The sequence below is a fragment of the Dermacentor variabilis genome, chromosome 8, assembly GCF_050947875.1.
Source record: "Dermacentor variabilis isolate Ectoservices chromosome 8, ASM5094787v1, whole genome shotgun sequence".
Classification (NCBI taxonomy): Eukaryota; Metazoa; Arthropoda; class Arachnida; order Ixodida; family Ixodidae; genus Dermacentor; species Dermacentor variabilis.
The window spans coordinates 39,046,619-39,072,354 of record NC_134575.1 but is presented as its reverse complement, the minus strand read 5'-3'; the positions used below and the strand labels follow the sequence as shown (position 1 = coordinate 39,072,354).

At 47.7% G+C, this 25,736-nt stretch overlaps 1 protein-coding gene across 1 annotated transcript in view; it reads left to right on the top strand.

Moving 5' to 3' along the window:
- LOC142590074 (serine/threonine-protein kinase SBK1-like) overlaps positions 1–24,998 on the top strand; it is a 64,433-nt gene extending 39,435 nt beyond the window's left edge. Inside the window, exons 2-6 of the mRNA XM_075701916.1 lie at positions 6,007–6,131; positions 7,978–8,166; positions 15,281–15,460; positions 16,642–16,823; positions 17,292–24,998. Of these exons, the coding sequence (XP_075558031.1) occupies positions 6,012–6,131; positions 7,978–8,166; positions 15,281–15,460; positions 16,642–16,823; positions 17,292–17,676 (1,056 nt within the window). The 5' untranslated portion in view covers positions 6,007–6,011 and the 3' untranslated portion in view covers positions 17,677–24,998. The remainder of the gene's footprint in view (positions 1–6,006; positions 6,132–7,977; positions 8,167–15,280; positions 15,461–16,641; positions 16,824–17,291) is intronic.
- Positions 24,999–25,736: the final 738 nt, after the last annotated feature.

The following is a 25,736-nucleotide window of genomic DNA, read 5'->3' as shown; positions in this document are numbered from 1 at the left end:
GAGCGTTTTATTTTTTCTTGCATTTCGCCCCTGTCTGAATGCGTCAAGGATCGAATCTGCGACCTCGAGCTATGAAGCGCAACGTCAAGGGGAATGAGTTTGATCCCCCGTTATTCTGTGGTGCACATTTGTTTGCTTTCCTTCGTCACGGGACGAGAGTGAAGCCAAGGATGAGAAGGTATACTCGGACGACGACTTGCCCATGGAGGAACACTGTGCATATATAGACGAATTTAATTAAATTATGGGGTTTTACGTACCAAAACCACTTTCTGATTTTGAGGCGCGCCGTAGTGGAGGGCTCCGGAAATTTCGACACCTGGTGTTCTTTAACGTGCACCTAAATCTAAGTACACGGGTGTTTTCGCATTTCGCCCCCCATCGAAATGCGACCGCCATGGCCGGGATTCGATCCCGCGACCTTGTGCTCAGCAGTCTAACATCGTAGCCACTGAGCGACCACGGCGGGTTATATAGACAAGAAAACGCAGTGCACGAACTTCAGCGAACACATCGACAGAGAAATGAAGAGCATTGACCAAATGGACGCAACAGCGCGTGGAATAATGCCTGCAGATACGCACGCGTGTACACGTCGAATGAGCGACAAACAAGTACAGGTGCAGTCTCGTATAATGTGAGCCGAAACAACGTGCCCGTGTTCGAAGGGGGCTCCAAGACTGCACTGCGGCGTCGGCGTACGAAAGATCGGTTAATAAATGCCACTGATTGCCCAACCATGTTCAGTTCTCCAAAATTTTTTCCATCTCGTCGCTACCGCGCGCAGCCCGGGTGCCCCTTCGAACACGGGCACCGTGTTGCAGCTTATACTGAACGCGACTGTACATGGATATAGTACATATCATGTAATATAGATGTATTCTTGTTCTTGCTTTCCTTGTGCGCATGTGTATGTGTGCACACTCTTTCCGCTATCACTTGTCTTAAGTTCTATTCCCAGAGCTGCTACGGTAGGCGAGCTTGCTCATGCCTTTCGCACTTGTTCGTTGTACATTCCTTCGTGTAGTCTTTCGTACTGTCTCTCGTTGCACATTCTCTCGTTGCACAGGCTCTCGTTGCACAGGCTCTCGTTGTATAGTCTCTCGTTGTACAGTATCTCGTTGTAGTCTTTCATTTCACAGTCGCACTACGCGAACTGCGTCGCCATTCCACCCACCTAGGCGAATCACTCGCTGTTCCTCAGCCCCTGGGAGCTTCTCTCGACCCTGGGCTCGAACTGGAGGCAACGCCCATCGGTTTTTCTTTTCTTAGGTATTTTTGTCTATTATTTTTTTTTCGTGCGGACCTCGCCTGTTTGTTTTGGCAAGCTGACGCCCATCGCCGAAGCGCTCGACACGCGCAATATACGGTCACGTCTCGGCTGCGTTTAACGGCAGCTGGCGGCAAAGCGTCTTTTCTTTGGCCGCGGATCGCGTTTGCGCACGTGACTCGAATCCGGAGGACATCGCGGACCTTGGACGCAACCCTTGTATGGCTACGCGGCTGCGATGATCACGGCAACCACCTTGAAGCCCAATCAAGCGAGAGAGAGGGGAAAGAGAAAAACGAAAGGAACAGCAACTTAGCGAGCAAGCAAGCGAGCAAGAAAGCAAGCAAGCAAACAAACATGTCATTCCTCCTGCACTGCACTCGCTATTCACCGCATGCAGCTGCAGGCTTTCATTGCGTGCACCGACATCTTGCTGTTTCGCTCGCATCCTCCTATAGAATCACGGCGAAGAAATGCATTTTTGTTCGCTGTGTACGTCTTGCTGTTCTTTTCTTTTTGTCTTTACGGTCCGACGCTATTTATTTGGTCTTACCTCGAAATGAAGTTTTCATTACAAGTGAGGACTTGTGTCTGTGTATACCTTTCCATTGTGGCTTTGTTGTTTGTGCGCGCTGAAATACACAACAAAATGAATACGTTCTAACTCTCCCAGCTTTCCGTTCAACTTCTTTTGTCGGATGCATGGGCGCACGATCGCCTTCGTCTGCTGCAGTATACTTACAGCCTGCCGCGGCCTGCGAAATATGTGCGCCGAGGCCACCCCGCTCTCGAAGTCACCGCTGCAACAATTGACCAGCGCGAAAGTTTCGCGACAGCACAATGGTTAGAGCGTCCGGCTCGCAACTGCACACTGGTCGCAGAATGCGTGGGCTCGATCCCCTGTGGGGGCGGTGGTGGGCGCATAGCTTCGTTTTTTTTTTTTCGATATGTGGCGAGGGTCAATCTGAGCCGAAAGAGATGGCGCTGCGGGAGGAACACACGGACAGACGCAGCCACACCCGGTCTCGAACACTTAACAGATGTCGCAGCACAAAGCAAGAAGGCAGCGAGCCGAGCCAGAACAGAAAAGCCGGTGCGCTACCCTAAAATGGGGACAGGGAAAGGGGAAGTGAAAAGATAAAAAAAAGGAAATTGAGAGAAGTCACCACACATATGCGCAAATGCACAGTCGATTCTGATTTGCCTGTCATATGTTTTATTACGTAGAATTTAAGAGTCTGTTCGTCCTCGGGGCCCCAACTCATATTTTTCCATTCAGATAAATGTAAAACGCATAAATACTCTCACTAGACAAACGCACAGTCACTCGCTCTCTCTGTCACTCGCTCACTTGCACAGTCACTCGCTCACTTGCACAGTCACTCGCACAGTCACTTACTCATTCACTCGCACAGTCACTTACTCATTCACTCGCACAGTCACTCACTCATTCACTCGCACAGTCACTCACTCATTCACTCGCACAGTCACTCATTCACTCACTCGCACAGTCACTCATTCACTCACTCGCACAGTCACTCATTCACTCACTCGCACAGTCACTCATTCACTTACTCGCACAGTTACTCACTTAGTCACTAATTCACTCACTCAGTCACTCACTTGCACAGTCATTTACTCACTCGCACAGTCACTCACTCCCTCACCCACATAGTCACTCACTCACTTCCTCACTTGCTCACTGACTCGCTCGCACAGTCGCTCACTCACTCACTCTCTTAGTCACTCTCTGTCACTCACTCACTCTGTCACTCACTCACTCGCCTAATAACTCTTTCACCTAATCACTCACTTGCCTAGTCACTTACTCATTCTTACTTATTCACTTACTTATTCACTCTGTAATCATTGAGTCACTCACATTCTATCGCTTACTCAATCAAGCACTCATTCACTAACTCCCTCTCTCTCTCTCACTCAATCAGTGATGTTCCTGAGCAATTGACAAGTAATTGGTGCATCGGCAGGAGCGGGCTTTCCAATTCATAATATTATCGTGGCGTGTCAGCCTACATATTTGCTTACCGCGTCTACGTGGAAGAACGCTTTTGACGCGCGGGATTCCGCAATCGCGCGGTCAGAATCGCGTGTCGCAAGCGTTCTTCCGAGCGCTCCTTGCAAGCGGCGAGCGACATTCGTATCGAGCACGACAGATGGCGCGTATTGGTGACGTCACGATCGAAGGTCTCTCGCGACGTCGGGTCGGCTGCTCCCTCTTGCACGCGGGAATGTGGAATCGACGACGATCATCGACCGTCCGGGTCGTTCACTGCTCGATCTTTCTCGTGGCCGGGGATGATAGCGCCACCTACAGGAAGGCGGCAGAGTTTCAGTGATGCCTAGGCGAGCGGTTAGAGGACGAACGTACATTTTTTGACGGATATTCGGCCTGGGAAAACCAAACAGTTCGTTATAGCGTGAAGTTGTCATTTGAAGCGTATAATACGCATGTTCTCACGCCGTGTTCGGTTCAATTACGTGTTCTCTCAAAGCCCGCATTGAAGTATCGCGTGTATGTTATCTATTCAATATGAGGAAGACTAAGAAGCTTGTATGAGGAAACCCGCAATCAGTATTTCGTATTGGAATCCACTGTGGGACTGTTGACCGTACACCCTTCCGTCTAACGTGAAAAGTCAGTAGTATTATGGGCGTATCTCTGGCAACAATCATTGCTTTAACAAATGCCTAATGCAGCTAATCGTACATAACACACGTCAGGCACGCCCCCTTGGCTCCGTTCAATGAGGCCCAGTAATTCAAACCAACTTGCCTCGCGGCCAATTCTTACCAAATGCCAGTCAGTTCAGTGGTGGGTTAAAGAGAAGAAAATTTGACGCCGCGTTAATAACTTAGAGAACAAAATGGCGTTTTTTTTTATCAGTGTTTTTATACCAAGGTGCACAAATATTTTTCTTACGCACCTTTCCTTACTCACGCTTAGCAATCGATATATATATAATAATTTTATAATTCCATGGCCTACTGGGTGTCCGTCGAAATGTGTCAGTATTTTAGGTAACCCTTATTGCAGGAATAAAACATATCTGTTCTAGTTCTGATTCTTGCAACCTTCATTACTTCTTGCCCGGCATTCATTATTCGCTCGCAAGTGACTTTTGCAGCCTAATTGCTCAGTGATAACTTTTTTTTCCCTTGAGAATGAGTATATTGGGGGGCGCGTTTGCGGACATCTTTCAGCTGCAGATACACACCCTGCTGCACACATAGAGGCATGCACACTTACGGGCTCGACATTAGTTTGGGCTATTTGTCCCAACAACCTCTTCGCGCAAAGTGCAAGCGCGTATAGCTGAATAAATAAAACACCAGCGGCTGCATCAGTCTTTGAAACTGTCTCAATAAATTTTAGAAAAAAACAACGCTGTATAGCGCAGTTAAGTGGTGAAACGAAGTGAACTGATAAAAACGGTGCGCTGATGAGGGTACAGCTTTATCTGTGCCGTGCACTAAGAAAAGCAGTCTACTAATGATCCTTTAAAAAAAAACGAAAGTAGACGTGGTCTGTGAACTGTCGATAGACTTCGTGTATACTGATTTGCCTTCCTATTGATTTGTCCTTGTGTCTATGGAACTTATCGACAGTATACAGAGAAAATTTCAAGTTATTTATTTTGTCGATTTGTGGTCTACCGTACCAACTGTCTATAGATATATGGATTTAAAATATCTTTTTTCTTTTACTCAATTCCCAGTACATAGACAGGGCATAGACAAGATTTCAAGCTGTCTATTTTTTCTAGTCAGTTCCAAGCCCACAGACTGTGCATAGAGAAAGGTATTTAAGCGGTCTATTTATTTTAGTCGATTCCTTGTCCATGTAAATGTCTATTGACAAAAGTTGTTAAGGCGTGTACTTACTTTGGCGTGCTCCTTATATATAGACAGTCTATTCGGAAAAAGTCGTTGTCTCGGTCATTTCGAGTTTCACAGTCTTCAGGCGGTGTATACCCGCGCGCTTACGGATCCTCCTCTTTCTCAATTAATTACGGTCATCAATAGTTTAGAAGGTCGTGTTCAAGGGCCTACATTGGCAGCGCACTGATTAGGAATTGCGGCGTGTGCAATGTTATCTTCTACAATATGAGCATCGTACGGTACTGGTCGAATGGACCGTTTAGTCAGCTCTGTAGTTACTCACAGCCTGAACTAATAGGTACTCACAGCCTGAACTGAGTTTAGTCAGCTCTGTAGTTACTCATAGCGTGAACTGATTCAATTGTTAGAGAACGGCATCAGTTTCGCGTCGACGTTGTCACATGGGACGCTCCTCGAGCGCACAAAAAAAGTCGGGTGCTGCTCCAATTAGCCGTACACATATAGTGTAATGGATTGACCTTAGTGTACTTAATTTGGGTTGCTCGAAGCCAGTGGTACAGACAGCACTCGGTAATATGGGGAAAGCGTAAAAGCAGGCATTACAAATAGGCCCTGATACAAAAAGAAAAGATACGTACACTCGGAAGTGCAAGATGATGTTAAATGGTACCAAATTGTAAGATTCTCGACATATGGAAAATCACATGTTTCACGTGTGCATTTTTGTTTCTTTCGACAAACTGCTGATTGCGATGTTTTACACGTGCGACGCGGACACGGAAGTGACTTCATTTGCACTTGGACGTTTCAGGAGTGCGCGCCTCCGAGATGTGCATCCCTGTTCTCTCAGCACTTCTTTTGTTACGTTTCTGCAGACGTGATGGACAAGTCTAAGCAACAGGCCACAATCCACAAGGTCCGCGAGCTTCAGCTGGAGGCGGTCCAGATGGAGGAACACTATGACGTCATCAAGGAAATTGGCTCCGGAGACTACGGCAAGGTGAGTTCGTACCGCTTTGACGTCAACTTGGCTGTCGCGTTTCTTTTGCGCCACATCTGGCTTACAGGTTGTGCCACGAAATGTCGCCAGAGCATTTGTTTGAATGAATAATTTTTCCTTTGTCTTTCTATACAAGAAGTATGGTATAGCTACATCTAAGATTAACGCACGTTGACGTAACCGCCAGCTCTGTGGCCTAACAGTGCGTGGCAGCTGTTAAAGCATGACGTTGTTAAGGCACTCGTTCCTGCTAAACATTGCAAAATACAGCAACAAAACATGAATGAACTACTTACAAAGAAAATACGTTAGGTGTTACTATTGCAAGAAGTGCTGAATGCAAAAAATGAATTCTTCCTTGCAGGGAAGTGCAAATGGCAATTAAAAGGACCAACAGTAATTCCCATAAATACAATGTTAGTAACTTTCTATTTAACAGCGCGTGACATCGACTGTGCCACCGAAGCAGTCATGTTGCGTGCTATAAAGTACATTCTCGCTGGGGCACTCCGCATTTGTATCCGGTACGACGCTAATTTATGTTTATTTATTGAACGTTTTCTTACTGCACAGCTACAAAATATTGCTTGCAAGGTGAAGCCGAGAGGAAGTCGTAATCTTCGTAACTGAGGCACGCACATTTGGTGGCGTCCACGTGAGACTCCATCAGAAGCCGACCTGACGCGTACCTTTTACGCAATCGGTCACACACCGTCCAACTGGGACGTGAACGGACGTCCCGAACGTCCAAGTGTAGTGGATACGTGCGGCGCGACACCGACGTGCGACGCTCTTAAAGCAGTTGCATCCTTTTGGTTGCATATTTGTCCCACAATGGTAGTCGGCATCTGCATTGCTTGCGTTCCCTTCCTTGAAAAACGCTGCGCTCGCTACTTTCCTGTCGGGAACGCTCTTTCACGCCGATAACGCGCATGCCGTTCGTGACTTGGAAGTACCGGGCTCGCAGCGTTAAAGAAAGGGAATGCGGGCAGGACAGATGACGATCGTCGTTGTAGGACAAGTCACGCCCCAAAGGGTACAGACTTTTTTTAAGAGTGTGCGCACGGTAAAAGAAGGGTGCAAATGAGTTTATAACTCACGCCCTTACAACCTTTTAAGTGTAAGGATATAAGTTATAGACTACACCCTTAAAAAAAGTTTACACCCTTTGGGTCTTATCTTGACCCTCAATAATAACCGTCATCTGTCTCGTGCGCATTTTCTTTCTTTAACGCTGCGAGCCTGGTACTTCCCAAGTTACGAACGGCTTGCGCGTTATCAGCGTGACACAGCATTCTCAACAGGAAAGTTGCGAGCGTTCAGTTTGGAAGAAAGGAAACGCAAGCAAGTTAGATGACGACCACTGTAGTGGGACAAGTGAAGCCCCAAAGGGTGTAAACTTTTTGATCAGTTTAGGTGGACTGATGACGGAGACGGTACAGCGTTTTACGCGGACACCCTATACGGACATCCTCTTACACCCTTTTAAGTTAAGCAAGTGAGTCATAGAGTGACTTACACCCTTATTCACTTTTAAGGGTGTAAATTACTTTACACTGTGAAAGCGCAACGTGTGATTCCGAGGATTTCCTTCTTTCAGAACATTACGTTACGTTGAACTTTTCAAATTCGTAAAACCACTGCGTTCCTTTGCTTTTCTCTTTGATCTGAAAATGAGTTTCTCTTTAGACTTGACTATGTCTTTTTAATTGCATCTGTCTATTGGCCAATCCCACATAGCCTGAGCCACATTTAGAAGCAAAAAAAAAAAAAAAAGAAACCGGCCAGGCAAGCTCGGCCTACGCGCGCCATGAGTCGTCGTCAGCTGGCGTCCGTGCTCGCGCAGGTGGTGCTGGCGCGGCACCGCGAGACGGGCTCGCAGGTGGCGCTCAAGGCCGTGCCGCGTGCAACCACGACCCTAAGGGACTTCCTGATCGAGTTTCACTACAGCTACTTCCTCTCGCCGCACTCCAGCATACTGGACACGTACGACGTCTGCTTCGAGACGCCCGAGCACTACTACTTCGCCCAGGAGGTACGTCGTGTCTCGACACTCACAGTCACTCGCACAGTCTCTCTCTCTCTCTCTCTCTCTCTCTCTCTCTCTCTCTCTCTCTCTCTCTCTCTATATATATATATATATATATATATATATATATATATATATATATATATATATATATGACGTAATAGTTCTGCGGAAACCCGCAAGGTGGAGAGAGGTAATTAAGAAAAAAGGAGACATCCGCCCAATCGTAGCAATTGCCACGATTGGGTGGATGTCTCGATTATATGTATATATATATATGTATATGTATATGTATATGTATATGTATATGTGTGTGTGTGTGTGTGTGGAAAAATTGCTTATGGAGAAAATTAACGCTTGTGCAAAAATGAATCAATTTCATTGTCTTAAAATTTGGTGCGATAATCTCGGCGCTAGTACGCCGACTCCGAGGCTTCGCAGCAAGAAGTGATATGAGAAGTACGGTACGCAGAACTTATTAGAGCGGGACGGTGTGATGTGGCATTTTGCGCCTTTCGTGAAAGCGTTAAATTGTTGTTTGTAAGTTAAACGTGGTGCACGTTATATAATTTGTCGTCCGCTTCCGACGCCCTAATTCGTGGTGGGCAACATCGATTCATGTCCGTGATTTTCATGTTTTTTCACTGCGGTGTTAGAGCTCAAAATTGAAGGCTAACAACGTAAGAATGAAAATTTTAGTAGTATTGGGGAAAATGTTGAATGCGTAAGTAAAGAAGAATAGGCTCTCAAAATTAGTTTGTTGTATTCCGAGCAAAATTATTTTTCTACGCTCCCCATACACACTCGTATTTAAAGTGGATTCCCGAAATCAAGCTTCCTCTTAATATGACCCGCGGTGATGCGAAATGCGTGTGAGCTGTTCTTGCTTTTGCGCATCGTACGTTTACGGACAGAAATTAAAGCAATACGGGATAGCTGTATGCGAGCTATGCGCTAGCTAGCTATCATTTAAGCAATACTTAAGGCCCGTTCACACTACACGAAATGTCCGGCGAGCGAAGCGGATTCGGACGCTTTTGACGCCGAGGAGGGCGGAAAGCGGCGCGGTGAAGGCAATCGGTCCAGGAACCATTTTTTCCGCTTTCGCCGCCGCCGGAAGTTGCGTTTTTGACGTCACAACCCGTCTAATCTCAACATGACAGTCAGCATGTCTGAGCGACCGGCCTTCTCCGTGGAAATGCTCATGGTTACAATCCCGCTCCCGCTCCGGCAAGGACGGGTGGACCCACCACCGTCGTCGCCGCCGCCGCGATCTTGGTCGCTCAGCCCGTCGCTGCAGCTCTTGAAGCATAGCCATCATTGAATTGCAGAGGAGAACCGTGACAATTTCTTCCGACATTTCCTCGCCTTCTGGAAAGCTCGCCATCGTGCTGTGCTCAGTATCGCAGCTGGAAGCCCAGGAATGGCGCAATACAAGCAGACGCAACAAAATCCCATGAACGAGAGGCACTCACGCGAACTCTCGTCTCGTTCGCGAAGTCGCGAAACCAAAAAAGGAACTGCCGCGAGATCTCGCTGTCTTCGCGGAAAAGCGAGAAGTGGCGGCGGATCTGCCGATGCGTGCGTCAACAGATGAGAACACGCTCTCTTTCTTCCGGCGAGCGAATCCGCTTCGCTCGCCGAATGTTTGTAGTAGTGTGAAGGCCTTTAGGGAGGCATATATTGAGTCCAGTGAATTGTAGGAGGGCCAATTGCATAGGAGTTCTTTAAAGGGCTGATAAGAGCTAATGGTTACGACAATGATGAACTTGATGATGATGGTTATGACGACAACAATTATATATATGAACATTATTTTTACTGCGATTGCAGTAGTACGCACACGCCAGTCGCATTTTGGCCGTCACGTCTTCGCCACCGCGCTGTCCCGGATAAAGTCAAAGTGCGAGGAGGAGGAGCGTCCCGCGCGCCGTGCCCTTGTGGTCACGTGACGGGCAGTGGGTGCGAGGGCAAGGCACGCGAGGGTGAGCCGAGAGGAATGGCAGCTTGATGCCGCCTTCCCTACAGTGTACTATAATAGGGGCAGTGTACTCTTCTAGTACACTGCAGCCTTCCTACATGCCTCACGCGCGCCATCTTTCCGCGTATCCGATGTTCGAGGTCGCGTGTTCGAGGTCGCGCTGGCCCACAGCCGGCTCGAAGAGGAGGAGCTCGCGCCGCCTCCTCTAGCCCGGCCGCGGCTGCCCACCCTTGCACGGCCGAGCACGTATGCGGCCTAAAGAATATTGTTGCGCCAAAAAAGGAAAAATAAAGACTTCGGAAGGAAGAGTACGAAAAGACAGATTGAGTCTTCCTTCCGAAGTCTTTATTTTTCCTTTTTTGGCGCAACAATGTATTCTTTAGATCCCAACCAACTCGCCTAGCAACAAGTTCTACTCAACGTATGTGGCCCGCGAGACGTATGTTGGAGGTCGTCTCCCCGGAGTGCAAGGGCGAAGAGCGAGCATGCAAGGGCTACAGCCGCGACGGCTGGTTGCTTCGTGGGCGCTGTGCCTTCCCCGCGCGCCCGTGGTGTTTGAGGTCGCGTAATCTGAGTCTTAAGGACGCGGCACAGTTGAAACGGCGAAGCGAGCAGCAGCACGAAATGTTCACTTTGGGTGCATGCACGCGCTCTCCCTGCTGTCGGCACTTCTCGCGTCAGTGTTGTGACAGCGGTAATTGCGGTCATCGAGTTATACCTGTTAGTGTTGTGACAGCAGGTATTCGCGGTCATCGAGTGATACCTGTTCGTCAATGTTGTGACAGCAGGTATTCGCGGTCATCGAGTGATACCTGTTCGTCAGTGTTGTGACAGCGGGTATTCGCGGTGATCGAGTGATACCTGTTCGTCAGTGTTGTGACAGCAGGTATTCGCGGTCATCGAGTGATACCTGTTCGTCAGTGTTGTGACAGCAGGTATTCGCGGTCATCGAGTTAGACCTGTTAGTCAGTGTTGTGACAGCAGGTATTCGCGGTCATCGAGTGATACCTGTTCGTCAGTGTTGTGACAGCAGGTATTCGCGGTCATCGAGTGATACCTGTTCGTCAGTGTTGTGACAGCGGGTATTCGCGGTCATCGAGTTAGACCTGTTAGTCAGTGTTGTGACAGCAGGTATTCGCGGTCATTGAGTGATACCTGTTCGTCAGTGTTGTGACAGCGGGTATTCGAACTCATCTAGTGAGAACTTCTCGTGCTTGCCAGTGCGCGCGTTACGCCGTGGTAGTTAATCCGCAAGCGAATTTTATCGCAATTTATGCGGCCCATAAAACTACGAGCATTACTTTATGTAACCGCCTAATACTTGGTTATCGCTATCAATGCTACACCAAACTGCGAACTTTTTTTATTTACGGGATGGTAAAATTTGCGACGAGTTCGTTTCTTTTAAACCTTTCTGCGGTGCCACTTAGTGTTTAAATTCGTGAAATACTCTACTACTAGCGCAACATACTATATCTAAGGAGCACAGAGTAGACAGACACCACGAACGCTAAACTAAAGCTGACATTTAGTCTAGAACGGGCAGAAGTCCTAATAAACGAAACTTTTACCGATTGATTTTGCAATGATAACACGTCTCCCCCTACTGGCAGGCAGCTATACCGTCCACCAGCACTAGTTAATGTTTCAATAGTTTTTTTTAAAGAACAGTCGCGATGCGCGCGCGGAATTCTACGCGAGCACAAAACAAAAAAATGACTTTCATTCTCGCCCGATAGACTCGCGCTATCTCGCTGAAGGTCAAGGGTAGCGATTTTTTTTTTGTGCGCGCGCCTGTCCTCCTGAGCCAAGGTTACAAAAACAACCTAGTTATAGAGACGCAGCTGTGGTACTTACAAACATCTCCCCAAGGTTATCGAGAGAGGGCACTCTGTTGTCTTGCGCTCACGAACACGGAAACTGAAAAGGGGGAGGAAAAACATGGTGGAGACAAGCTACACCGGTAGTCGAACATCGATAACTGCTCGATCGAGTAAGTTTCAAGGGACAAGGGTATAGGATACGGAGGGTTGGAATCAGAAATATCGTTTATCGATGTCACCTCGTCCGACGTTACGGCCCCCTGTTGACGAAAGCACTATTTTCTGCGCCGTCCTATTTACCCAGCAGCTAGAGGCACGTTAAAATACGGCTCGTCCAGACGGTCATGTCATCGGGACCGAGAGAAAGAAAGCAAAACTAAAGGGTGGGAGTGTGCTCTGTCGCAGTCAGTCAGAAAGCTAGCGTAATTTACGAGCTTTTGGGGCTAAGCAAAGCAGCGGCAGCAGCCAGCGGCCTTTCGGACTTGCTCTTTTTTCCTTCGTGTTTTTTTTTCTTTGAGTACTCCGAAAGAAAAAAAAGAAAACACGTGGAGTCTCTTTCCTGTGCCTTGCAGCATCTCTGCCGGATGCGCGGGGCTGTGTAACTCTGTCCACTTCTGGACCGACGAACAGAAAGGCAGCGTACACGGTGGCCCGGTTATTGCAGTCTCAAACATGCGCGGCATGAGTAATGCTCAAACTGACCGGCTCCGAAATAGCAACGTTGCTTTTTCTCCTCGCGCCGGTTGGACGTTCACTTCGAAGCGCTGCTTTATTTAGTCGGCATGGCGCGCCCCTATAAAGGTGTGTCTGCGAGCTTGGTCGGCATAGACATCTAGCAGAGGTCTACGGGAAACGCATATAAGTTCACTTAATGAAGCGTGTTCAGTGCGAGCACGCTTCTTTGTCACTCATGAAGTAGCCTTGAGGTTTCTCGATGTCTACGTAAGCAGCTTGGTGTGGGCACCTAGCAGGCGTCTGGGGAACCGTATGTGTTTTCAGCGAATAAACAATCAGTTGAACGTTCAGAACCTCCACGAACACTTTTGAAGAACATTCAGCTAAACTTCGTTGGCTATCGTTATTTTATTGCGATAGCAATTATACGGACAACTCAAGCGCATTTATGCCGTCGCCGTGATGTTCCGTATAAAGTCCGAGCACGATAACATCGTCGCGGTGCGCCGTACGCTGTATGTGCGAGTGAAAGCTCAATCTCGCGCGCGCGAGGGAGGGAGAAAGACGGGGCGGAAGCGCGCCGTCTTCTGTCGCACGCGAGGCAGGGGAGGGAGGGAGGCAATGAGGTGAGCGAGGGGGGCGGTCTACTCCGGCGGCAGCTGTTTACGGCGCGGCCGCGCTGGCGCCGTGTTTTTCAAGCGCTCTGCGACGTGGACAAAGTGCGCGCCTGCGCGGGCTTCTTCGAAACAATCTGCGATGTAAACAAAGTACGCGCAGTGCTGGTAGCTTCGCATGTGCTGTGCTTCCGACGTTTAGTTCGCGTTGCAGCGAGAGACAGCACAAAGGTCCGTTCACTCAGTGCTGCCGCAGCGCTTTTTTTTTTGACAGCGAGTTTCGCGGTCACCGAGCGAGATATGCGTTCATGTTTACCTGTGTGGGCCTGACACCGTGCTTGTTAATTTAGTTCGGAAGTGAATGTTTGAAAGTTTATACGGCCGATAAAACTACCATGCTTACTTCGTATACCTGTCTACTAATTCGCTATCGCAATCGATACTTCGCCTTTCGGGCTAAACTGCGATTTTTTTCTGTTGAAAACGAAAAGACGCCGTAGTGAGTCTCGCATCAGGCAATCCGCTTCCTCGGTATAAGTCACGTTTTCAAGGACTTAACATGTCTGCATAAGTAGCCGTTACGAGTTTTTACTAGATTCGCGTCAAATTACATTTCCTAAAACAATTATATCTCACAACAGTAACTTTTGGCTAAGCTAGGATGAGTACTGACTGCCACTCGTTGGGGAGAGGGAGCACCTGCGCTCTGTAGCAAAATATTTCAGTGTTGCGGTTTATATGTTACAATTAGTACTGACGACTCCAATTTTCACTCACCTCCACTAGCCACTGAATGGATATGGAAGTCTGCTGCTGAGCATGAAGTCACGTGTTCGATTAGTAATGGCCGCTTTCCGAGCCAAAGTCGCTTGTGTAGCGATTCGTCAATAGGCATTAAGGAGCTCTGGGTAGTCGAAGCTGATCCACAGCCACACACCGATCCACACTCGTGGGCGTCTCTCCTAGCAAAGCTATAGCTTTGAGATATTGATCACGATCGAGTCCGTCAATGAGTCACTATTTTCTTTCATTGGCTGCGTACGCACTCACTCATTCTTTGCATCAAGAGATCGATCCTTCTTATGAGGCAGTCGCATTTGGCCCGCAGCCATGACGATGGGCGCTTTACGCTACACTGGCTTTCTGTGGGTTCCTCGCGAGAGCCGTCTTTTACGAAACGCTTCCTGTTTTCGACTCGCTGTCATCACCGCTATCGTAACCATCTCCTCCATCTTTCTTGACCCTTCCTTTTCCCCACCTTCACGCACCCCAGTGCTGAATGGGTGGCCAGAGCGCGCTGACTCAGGCTGAGCTCTCTGCTTTTCCGCACCAATAAATCTGTGCCTTTGTCCTAATTCGATCGTCAATACTACTCGAACGCCATCGACACCTTAACGACCCTCTGTCTGACGCTCACCCGCTTGCTGAAGTTAGAAGTCATTGACTTGAAATGACGTCTACGGTCATATGAGATCGCCTACAAAACATCCTTGCTAATTAGAAATTGTCGGATCAGCCAGTGGCTGGTGCGGAATATGAGACCTTGTTTTTGCATTAGACGCACGGTTTTGACAATGCGCTGTGCATGACATGCTTGCACACGCAAAATGGACATCCCGAAAGTCAACAAATACACTGTGTGAGATCAGAAATTCCGCCATACTAGAAATGTTGGAAAAAAACGACAACAGGAAACAAATTACAACGTTCGTCATAACTGCATCATATTTCGCTGTCTTTTAAGTTTGTTCGGTTTCTTATGGTTTCAAGATAGAAACACTGAACCGAGAACACGTTTTCGTGGTGTTATGATTGCACAGTTACGACAGTCTCTGCCCACATGACCGATAATTGCGGTAGCTTGATTTGGCGTTATTGTATTTCGCTACCTCACTGCCTGCCTAATTCCAAGCATGGCTGTCAAAGCGCTATATGGCCACAGTTACTCCAGGAGACTCACTCTCAGAGACCTTCCGCCGCACGTCTCACACCATATCCGTGCCTGCTGCTTCTGCTTCTTCAACCAGGTGGCGCCTTACGGAGACCTGTGGCATGCCGTCGAGTACTACGGTGGCATCGACGAGCGCGACCTCAAGATTATCCTGAGGCAGATAATCCCAGCCCTCGAGTTCATGCACAGCAAGGAGCTAGTGCACAGGGACGTCCGTGCCGAGAACATACTCATCTTCAGCAAAGACTTCACCAAGGTATGCATACGCTCAGGAAACGTCCCTCGGATGGGTCCGCTCTTCAATTCACAGTGCTGACGCGAAATACGAGGCTATGGGCACGGGATCGTCTTGGCGTATAGGTTAGATGGCTCGTCCTCGTAGTCTAAGCTAAAGTAGTGGAACTCGCGAAGTTCAAACAGCGGGCACAAATAATCAAACGCGCAGTACAGAAAGAGTGCTGCCGGATCGAACTGGTCAGATGTGTTAGTGGGATCGAGAACATCGGCAGAGCAACGTGAAAAATCGGTGTGGTAATCACGTGGCTGCCCATTGCAGCAGCTTCTACTGGACCCTAAAATTCTGAAATAATCGATGGAACGAAAGGTGGCGGTAAAATGTGTCAGTGTGACATTCTCTTGCCCTGACAGATAAGTACTTTTTCGAGAAAGTACTGTTGATTTTGTCCTGTAATCTTGTAGACACGTCCTCAACTTGGGTAGATGCTCCAAAAGAACTAGGGCCCGCACGCACGCACGCACGCACACACACACGCACACACACACGCGCACACACGCGCACACGCACGCGCGCACACACGCGCACACGCGCGCACACACACGCACGGAGATTGGAGATTCCTTATATGTGTTCATAAATTTCACGAGAACGTTTCGAGAAGATTCCGGGATATAGTTTAGACAAACATAAGCCAACTAGTAGTCAACCAAAACACAATCTGGCAACAAAATGGCACTGACAAGAACAAAAAAACTGATATGCCCTACAGATTACTTATTCAATGATCTCTATGATCATGTGTGTTTTGTGTGTTATCCCTTATGTTCGTAAGATATTATTTTTTAATGACGCGATCAAATATAGCGAGTTGTTGGCGCCGGACGTAGAATAAAAGATATCGCACACCTCAACACATGCACACACACATAAAAAAAAAATAACGGCAGAGATTACGCCAGCAAAACGTTACCGGGCGTTAGGCTGTATTCGCCAATCTCGTTCAAGGGAAGGCCTAGAACGAGACTGGTGAATACGAATGTTACGTGACGAGGAATCTTTAGCGGAAATATTCTTTTTCTGTGGAATTCAAATCATATTCGCATGACCAGGCGAGCTTTACAGAGGCCCCATTCTTCACCTTCCACTGCTCCTCGCGCCGTCTTATCGCTCATGCTGTGTCGTTCGTCCTCGCGGCCTAGGTCAAGCTGACCGACTTCGGCCTCACGAGAAAAGCGGGCACGTTGGTCAAAAAGCGGACGAGGTCGCTGCCCACCTGCCCGCCGGAGATATGGGAGGCGGTTCACTTGGAGGGCTACACCGTCGAGCTGGGCTCGGACGTCTGGCAGATCGGCATGCTCATCTTCTCCTGTCTCACTGCGAGGTAAGCAGGAAAGAAAACATTTCGCGAGATCAACATTGCAATCGGCAAGAACGTAAGCAAGGACGCCAACTCGCACAGCGTACAATAGTATCGATCACAGCAACGTTGACGTTTGGGCGAGTTTGGTGCGGATCCATTATGAAAGAAGGGTTGCCTGTGGTGTCTTCTTTCCTTGATCTTAATTGTCTGTTGCGATGTGTTCATTTGCGATCGAGCAGAAATCAAACAGTGTCAGAGAGAAACCAAACACGTTAAAGATAACGTTAAGTGCACAAGAGTTCTCGAAACGTGGTCAACCTACCGTCACGAGCAACGTGGGCTGGCCGGTTTGTTCCACTGAGCTATTGTGCTAGGAACATGTATATCAAGTGCGCAGCAGCTCCCGTGCATGCTTTTTGCATTAATCTCTTCGTTCGCTCGCAACTTGCGAGCTTGGACGCACCCGCAAACGCAGCTCTCGACTCGCAGGTTTCCCTGGGAAAAGGCTGACATCACGGACAGCCGCTTCAACGAGTTCCTGGACTGGCAGAAGCGCAAGACGACGAGGACGCCGCGCGAGTTCAAGCGGTTCACGCCCAGACTGCTGCGCATGATGCGGCGGCTGATGGAGCCCAAGCCCACCAAGAGGTACCCCGTCACCGAGGTGAACAAGTACTACGGCGACCGGTGGCTCATGGTGCGGTCCCCGCGGACGTCCAAGGTCTCCGAGATCTGGGACCCCGCGACGGCGGCGGCCGTGGCGGGCCACGACAAGAAGCTGGGCGACGAACTGCTGTCGGAGTACGGCAAGGAGCAGCGGATACAGAACTGGATCATGTCCGGAGCCGAGGGCCAAGCCAAGGAGAGCCAGTAGGGAGAGGCCACACGCCCGAGTGGCGGGTTCTCGACGATCTGGCCGGGTGGTTCCTCTGCGAACACGGAAAGGGCCGAGCGTGTGTGTATACCTTCGCGCAGCCGTGTCCCTTCAAGGTGTGCGTGTATTAGAGCAGATAAAAGTGCGTAGGTGCACATGACCGGACACACCTCTCTTGTGAAGGATAGGGGAAAAGGTGATGTCAGTAATCGGATGTCTGTGGCTTGGGCACGGCTCGGCCCGGATTGCTTCCAGGGATACCAGGATATTGAACATGTTAGATGTGAAACTTGGCATATTACCGGGAAGCTGATGATAGAGAAGACGAGGCTGCGAACATCTAGGCTGGGGACCCGCCGAAGCCGTATGGCAGTGGCTCTCGGCCTTGAGGCTGTAGTCCTCGTGGCAGCCACCTTGGAATGGCACATCGGCTGCTTGATTTACTGGTAGAGGGTCAGGAACATTCGCCGCCTGAACAGTGCCTCTGTTCCGAAGCAAGAGAGAGCGCCGAGGAATCGCCACGTGTCCGTGAAACGCGTCTTTCAGCGAGAGTGCCGACGAGAAATCTCGGGAATCGGCGCGAGAGGCTGTGACCCTCTGGCGGTGGGTGACGACATTCAAGGCACCACGCGAGTTGCCTCGGCTTCGCTGTCAGCAAGACCACGAGATTGTCGAGTTAAAGGAGAGCTTGGGGCACTGCAAGCAACTCTAAGACTTCGAGATGCCCACGTGACACCCTCCCCCCCTCACCCCTGAAATACGAGCGACGTCGCAAACGAATGGTTTAGCCAAGAAGTCCACGCCATCAAGTATTACGCGGCAGAAGACATTGAAGCAACGAATTCTGGAGGCGGCGGGCTGGATTTATCACTTGAACAAGCGAGGGCAGAGTTTCCCTATCCTTACAGAAAATCTGACACGTTCGAGAATTGCCATCATGCATCGCTTATGCCCATTCCAAGCGATGAAAAAATTGCGATATCTTCGTTTATTTGACTTAGGCCTCCAGAAAACGGAAAACAAATAGTCGGGAACCCATTAAAAATGTAAATGTTTGCCCGAAGCAGATAAACAAGGAAGCGCGAAGCTGTGTTGCTAGTTGAGCAAGACGTCGCTGTATGCTACTGTATTATGAAATATAAGAGAGAGCACACCCTAAAAATGACAGCGCTGGTGTGTTAGAAGGTGCTGTAAGATACAATGAATATATCTGTGCCACTTTTCTGACTGGTAATCGGATGTCTCGTCGGGCTCCATCCATGCTCTGCCATTTTGTCTTCCGAGATCACGTGTCCGTCGCAAATAATTGAGGCCCTTGTGGTGCGTCTACGCTTTGTTTTTATTTCTTTTTCCCCCTTGCTGACGTGAGATCGAAAACAGACAGCCGCGGCTGAAATCTCTCGGCGTCTTTTCGACATGTCAACTTCAACGCAGTACCGACACCTGCAAGTGGTGGACGCGACAGACGAATACGATACCAGTTTATCGTCTGCAGCCGATATTCTCAAGTGACACCGCAGGTGGCCTGCCGCCGTCTGCTTGCTGACCATTGAGCAGAAGACTATGGGTACAGAGGTGCCGCGTTGCGGCAGTTGCTCACGTCCCCGGCATCCGCTGTGCGAAGAAAAAAAATTAAAAAAACCTTGCTTAGTTAATCGATCGCCTGCGTTGACGTAAGGCACGCGGACGTCATCACCCACCAAACGAGTCGCGAGTTGTGGTCTCGACAGAACTAGACAATCTGCGCGCCGGTGCATTAGGAAGTGCGGTGACTGTCGGAAACTGTCAGCTGTGAACACTTGTAGTGTTGTCGTGAATCGTGGTGACTTTTCTCTCTTTTTTGCGAAGTTTGTCTTTCGCTTGCTGCTGAGATGTGTTTGGCGCTGGCGATGCCGTGTTATTCGCGAGTGTCGGGAAGGTTTTGCGCAAGACTTCCAAACATGCATTCAGCCAAGATATAATGCCACTGCATGGTGTTCAAAACGAGGTGGAGAGCGAACCGATTCTCTTGTTTTGTTCTTGAGAAAGCATTGCCGTCAGTGACGATAGTATTCCATAAAAAAAAAGATTCCACGCCTGGTTTTGATTTTCGAAGAAAGCAAGGACAGATCTTAAAAACGATAGGTAGCGTCAAGGAGACTTGCTTTAGGGACTTTTTTGTGTGGTTTAAGCAATGCGACATTTTCTGTCCTTCGAATGAATTGTGTGTATACAGTTTCCTTATAGATTGTAGCAATTCAGTATCATGCTCTGAATTAGGGCTATACAGTATCTACCCTTTATGAAAAATATTGATGCGGTGTAAAAGAGATCTCAATGGCCCCGGTCCTGCTGACAATGTTTCCTTGTATCACTCGCAAAATGGTTCAGTGCGCATGTTCGTGTTCCCGCCGCTTGCCTTACAATTAACCTAGTTCCAATGGTTGCGGGTCCCTCGTTCAATAATATCGAGTCCCCCCCTGTTTACGCCGACTCTCGCCGTGTCGGAGAACGTCGATGAAACGCTTTATTTAGCTCAATGACCGTAACTTTAGTCAATGCACGATAAGAACCCGTTCGTGAAGCACTCGTAGCAAGAGGCTATACGAAGCAGCGAAGTCTTAAGTGAAGTCGGGTCGTCTTCGAATCGCACTCGTGGTGTCAAACAGCTCCGGAAGGCGCGAAGTAGCGCCCAAATTTTCTTTTTATTTTTTCGAATGTAGGCAGTGAACCTGCATCCTTTTGGAGAAAGAAACAAAAAAAGAAAACGCACGCCTGCGCGAGTATGGAGACGTGGCGCACTTTGTCTATCACACAAAAAAAGAACACTTACGCGAGTTCAAAAAAAAAAAAAGTTCCCGTGGCGTACAGTTGCACGGCTTCGTGAACCGTAATGTGACAAGGTTCCCGAACTGTGACGCTGGGAGGAATGTTCAAACAGGCTTCATTCAGTACAAACTTGCTCGCACAGACTTCCCCTGTCTTGCGTGGAAAGCTAAATTTTTACTCCCACCGACCACTCGGAAGTGTGGACAAAAAGCATATTTTTTACCACGTCGACGTACCTCTCAAAGTTTTTTGTGCCCGTCGCCTGCGACAGACTTTTGGAAGACGCTCACCCTGACGCGTATACGTGGAAGCCTTGAACACACTTGCTACTTATCGTTTCGCTCATCAGAATACCGAGACGTCATCTATCTATCACTCTAGAACATGAGAAGACCATTGCCGTAGTGAAAATGCGCTTAAAGAAACCAAAAAGAGCCGTAATTGCTGCGGATGCCCATTTTTTTTTTTTTTTACTGCGCAGGAAATATCGGACAACGAGAGACACGTGGTCGTTTTCAGTCCAGTGCCACGATTTCGACAAGAGGTCTTCGTGTAAGATTTCGCCAAAGGACGGGAAGGCTTTCAAGGTGGCAAGCCCTGTTGTCATCTCTACGTCCTTTCACGATAACAACTCCGCTAGACGAAGGCCTCTGCATGAGACGAACGTTTTCACAGTTCGTCAGGGCGTTGACGATCAGAGTTTCACTCAGCGAGGTCCTTCACGTGCGACGAATAGCTCCGCGAAAATAAGCACTCTCGCCTTGGTTGCAGTCTTGAAGATGACAAGCCCGCTTGACGAAAGTCTTGACGCTTGAAGGAGGTCTTCAGTCTCGACAATGACAACTTCGCTTGTTGAAGGCCTCGGCCATTGAGGAAATCCTTTGTTTTTTTTTCGAATAAGGGCCCTCTTGTCATAACGTATTGGCATATGACTAAGACGTCCAGTTTCCTCGCTCTCCCATATTTCCTGCACAAGCTTCCATCTTCGCAAACGCCACGGCTTTTCATATCGCGGCGCAGTGCGAAGAGTACACGATCCAAACTTTGCCCTTGCAAGCGGCGCATCCGTGCTAAAGGAATACGAATAATTTGGCAGGCTTCGAACAGCTCAATCTAAGTGAATACACCTTTGAAAAGAACAGAGCCTCGCGCTGCGCCACGGTACGTACGTTCACTTCTCGCAACTAATACAAACGAGTGATGCGGCAAAAAATAATCACCGACGTGGTACCATCGACGGGCAGGGCGCTTCAAGATAGCGTAGGAGGAAACTGCAGGGGTTTCGTAACTTACAAAGCAGTGCAAAGCCAGATCCGCTGGCCGCGTGGTTTGTCTTCTCACCCACTCGGGTGTACACGCCTTAAGAGGAAGCTTTAGCTCGGTCCCAACTCCGACGCGGCCTATTCAGATACATGTAAAACGCCGAATGAGATAACCCCTGGACCGATTTTAATGATATTTGTTGCGTTTGAAAGAGAAAGTTAAATTGTAGTGACTGTTGGAAGCGGAATTTCGATTTAGGGCTTGAATTTTTCTTAAAGAGATCTTCAAACATCTGACCGTTTGAAAAAAAATAGAAGCACGATGTTTACAAATTAATAGCTCTGTATCAAAAACAGGTATGGCGGTTCTGCAAACGGCATCCATTAGGTCGTTAAAAGCGGACATATTCGATAAGTCATATTTTGTTAGGTGAATTTGTCACGTTGTTCACAAGGGTTCTGCAAAAGCTGTATTTCGATATAGCTAAATTTTTTTAGATTCGTGTGTAACATATCAATTTTGTACGCTTTAGATGTGCTATTAGATGCAATTCACAGAATTGTATCATCGTTTTTCGTTGTTGGGTTACCGAATTGTAAACTTGATAGTTTCGTTTCTTGAAAATTTTCGATTTTCGCCAATATCTTATAAAAAAATTGAGGGCCTAAATCGAAAATTCCAAACGAACAGTCACTAGCGTTTAAGTTTTTCTTTTAAATGAAACAAATCTCATCAAATCTGGTGCAGTGATTGTTGAGAAAAACGAATTCTCTTTTCACATGTATTTAGATAGGAGCACCCGAGCTAAAGCTTCCTCTTAAATTACAAACCGTTCGGAAACGTGCAAACGTCTAACTACTTTCGTTTTGCACTTCGAGAAACGCATCGTACACGCTCGACAGCAGCTGCACATTCAGATATATTTTTCTTCTCCGCCGCGCCAACCGTTGACGGCGAATATGCTAGACGTAGCCACTTGACGTAGAGAGCGGTGTATGCGTGCGTGTCTACTTATACTATACTGTCCAAATAGCGAGTGTTCCCAGCAGTAAGACGAAACAGTAGGAATCACGTACGCTGGGGTTCGCGATCGTAAGTATTACGAAGTAGCCTATACGCGCCAGCCGTTGTCTGGCAAAAAAGAAGTGTCGTATTTGTTGTCGTGCGTGGGGATTGTACTATAGCGTCTTTCTGTAGAGCAAACCGTTTAATGTTCACACACCGTACTCGTCGTCCGCTATGTCTGGAAAATGGGAATGCGACGTAAGTGTTTGCACAAGACTACTGTTCAACCCCCCCCCCCCCCTTGTCTTGACGGTGCAGTGCGACCTTGCTTCTCTTTTTGTAACAGTTTTCGAAACAACAACAAAAATGCCCCTCACCCTGTACTAACTCAAATAATGCCCGTTTACAGGCGCCCATTTTAGGAATGTCGTTAATTCTATCCAGTTTTGAATGCGACAGTATGCTTGAAGGCGAGAGGACTCGATGTGACTCGACTTGGCATTCGCTTCACAAGCGCACTTCGATACGTCGCTCCTTGTATTCGCGGGGGTGTTGCCGCGAACATTCGAATACAGTTAAACTACGGATTTATCGAGGTCGGTGGCAGTCGGGAAACTCTAGCTCGGGGGCTCCTATATAAATTACATGGGAAGGGAATATTCGCTTTTCTCGGAAACCACTGCGCCCATTTTGATGGGCTTTGTTGTATATAGAAGGATTAAGTTAAAAATTTCGTGACTGTAGCATGCAGACTGTTTTTATTTAAGTTATCAATTCTTTTATCAAAAGTGGTTGAAAATTGCCATCTTTGGAATAAAAAACGAAACTATCATGTTGACAACTCTGTAACTAGGCAATTAAAAGGGATATAATTGTTCTTTCAACTGCAACTAATAATACACACAAAGGGCACAAAATTGGTGTATTGTAAACCCCTATTAAATGTACTATTAATGTTCGCTATTGCAAAAACCTTTCAAATGTTGCAACAAAATTATGTAAGCTGTAATTCATATATCGAATGTGACGGCTTCGGATGCTCTAACGGGCGTACGTTACAAAACCGCGACGCATGTTTTTTGGGTGCAGAGTTGCGAATTTATAAATTTCGGACCTCTATTTCTTTTTCTTGACGATATTCAGCGATTTCGCTAAAAAGCTCGTGGCCCTAAATCAAAATTATGCTTCCTGCAGCCACTAGAATTTAACTTCTCTTAAATGCTACAAATTTCACTCAGCTCACTTCGTTGCTTCGAGATTCTCAACCTATAAGGCACTATGAATATGTGTCGGGGAATAAAAAAAAAGTACTTCGTTAAATCGAAAAGTTTGTAAAATCCGGTTTTTGCTTACAGACGTCTGACTGCGTTCGCATGTCTCGTGTGTTACCTATCGTAACCAGGCGATTCCATCGTGCACTAGAAGGCGCCAGCGTAGAGGCATGTTTCTCGAGCAATTATTCATCTTCGCAGAAGTCGCCGAGGAGCGTTGCTGCGTGGCCCCTGGGATCCGTCGGCGATCTTCTCTCAAATCTCGGAGGCCATGGTTAATAACACTGCTCATCGATGGCTCTACTTACCACGAAACTGCATCGCGTCGAGAAGTGTCGGGTCGAGGCACGTTTGTGGGTACGGGGGTCGACTCGAAAAATAAGATGTCAGCCTTATTGCTACCGCTTGATGCACAAGTTTTAATCTTTACGTACCGTTTCCGGGTGTACGCAGAAGACAAACCGACGTTTCTTTTAGTACACCTGGCAGGGGGCGCTAGAGGCGTTCCCCCTCTTCTGCCGTTTAGACTTCAAATCGTGCCATGCGAGGTCAACCCTCGCCTCTCGCACCTTACTGTCCCACACATATCAGACACACTGCATTCTTTTGTTCGCTTTCCAGAATGAAGCTGAGAGAAAAAAAAAATATTTTTTTGTAAAGCAATCGCAGTGTCGAGATGACCGTCACCCAGCCCAAACACATGATGTCGTTGTTCTAAGCGACACGTGCCTCTCTAACGACGAATAACGTGTCTTAAATAAAAAAAGAAGAAAGAAAAAAAAGTGTTCGGTTTTTAGAAGGAAGGTGGTTCTCGGGCGAATGATCCTAAACAAAGAGTGTTTGTTGTCGGCAGTTTTTTTTTCTCTTGTTTTCTCGACTGGTGTCCGTATGTGCGGCGATTGCACGAAGTGTTGATGTTGTTCACGTCTTTTGTATTTACTCGTGATATATTTAATAAAAACTTGCCCGATGTGAGAGCGGTCCGACGTGTTTCTGCAATACGACAGTCACAGCTTTCGGGCTATTCGAGGAACGTGTGTGTGTGTGTGCGCGCGCGCTCGCACACACACATACACACACACACGCCCACGCGCGCACATAATCATAAGAAGCCAGCAAAGACACCAAGGACAACATAGGGGGAAATTATTTATACTTACTAATTGAATTAAAGAAATGATAAATGAATTCCAATGAAAGTGCATGAAAAAACAACTTGCCGCAGGTGGGGAACGATCTGCGCATCTCTCCCTCTCTCTCTCTGTCTGTATGTCCATATATATATATATATATATATATATATATATATATATATATATATATATATATATATATATATATATATATATATATATATATATATATATATATATATATAAAGAAATGATACACCTGCACGAGACCGCCTTCGCACTTTTATTACTGTGACGGAGCCGATGTGTGCCGGCTTCCGAAGTAGTTATGCGCACTCATTTTCTAGCACTCGAAAATGATGTCACGAAATTAATGTTTCCCTACCTTTTCTTTATATTATTGTTCTACTCAACAATAACAAAGAGCCGGCGATCGTGCCCCATCGTTACCCGCCATTTCCTGACTTTGCCTGTGTGCTTAGATGTGCTTTGCACGATTAGTTCACTCTGACGGCTGCTCTAATTTCGAGATAACGTCCCGAAAAGATCCACCCCCCTCCGTTCAGAGTCGCTGCCGAGT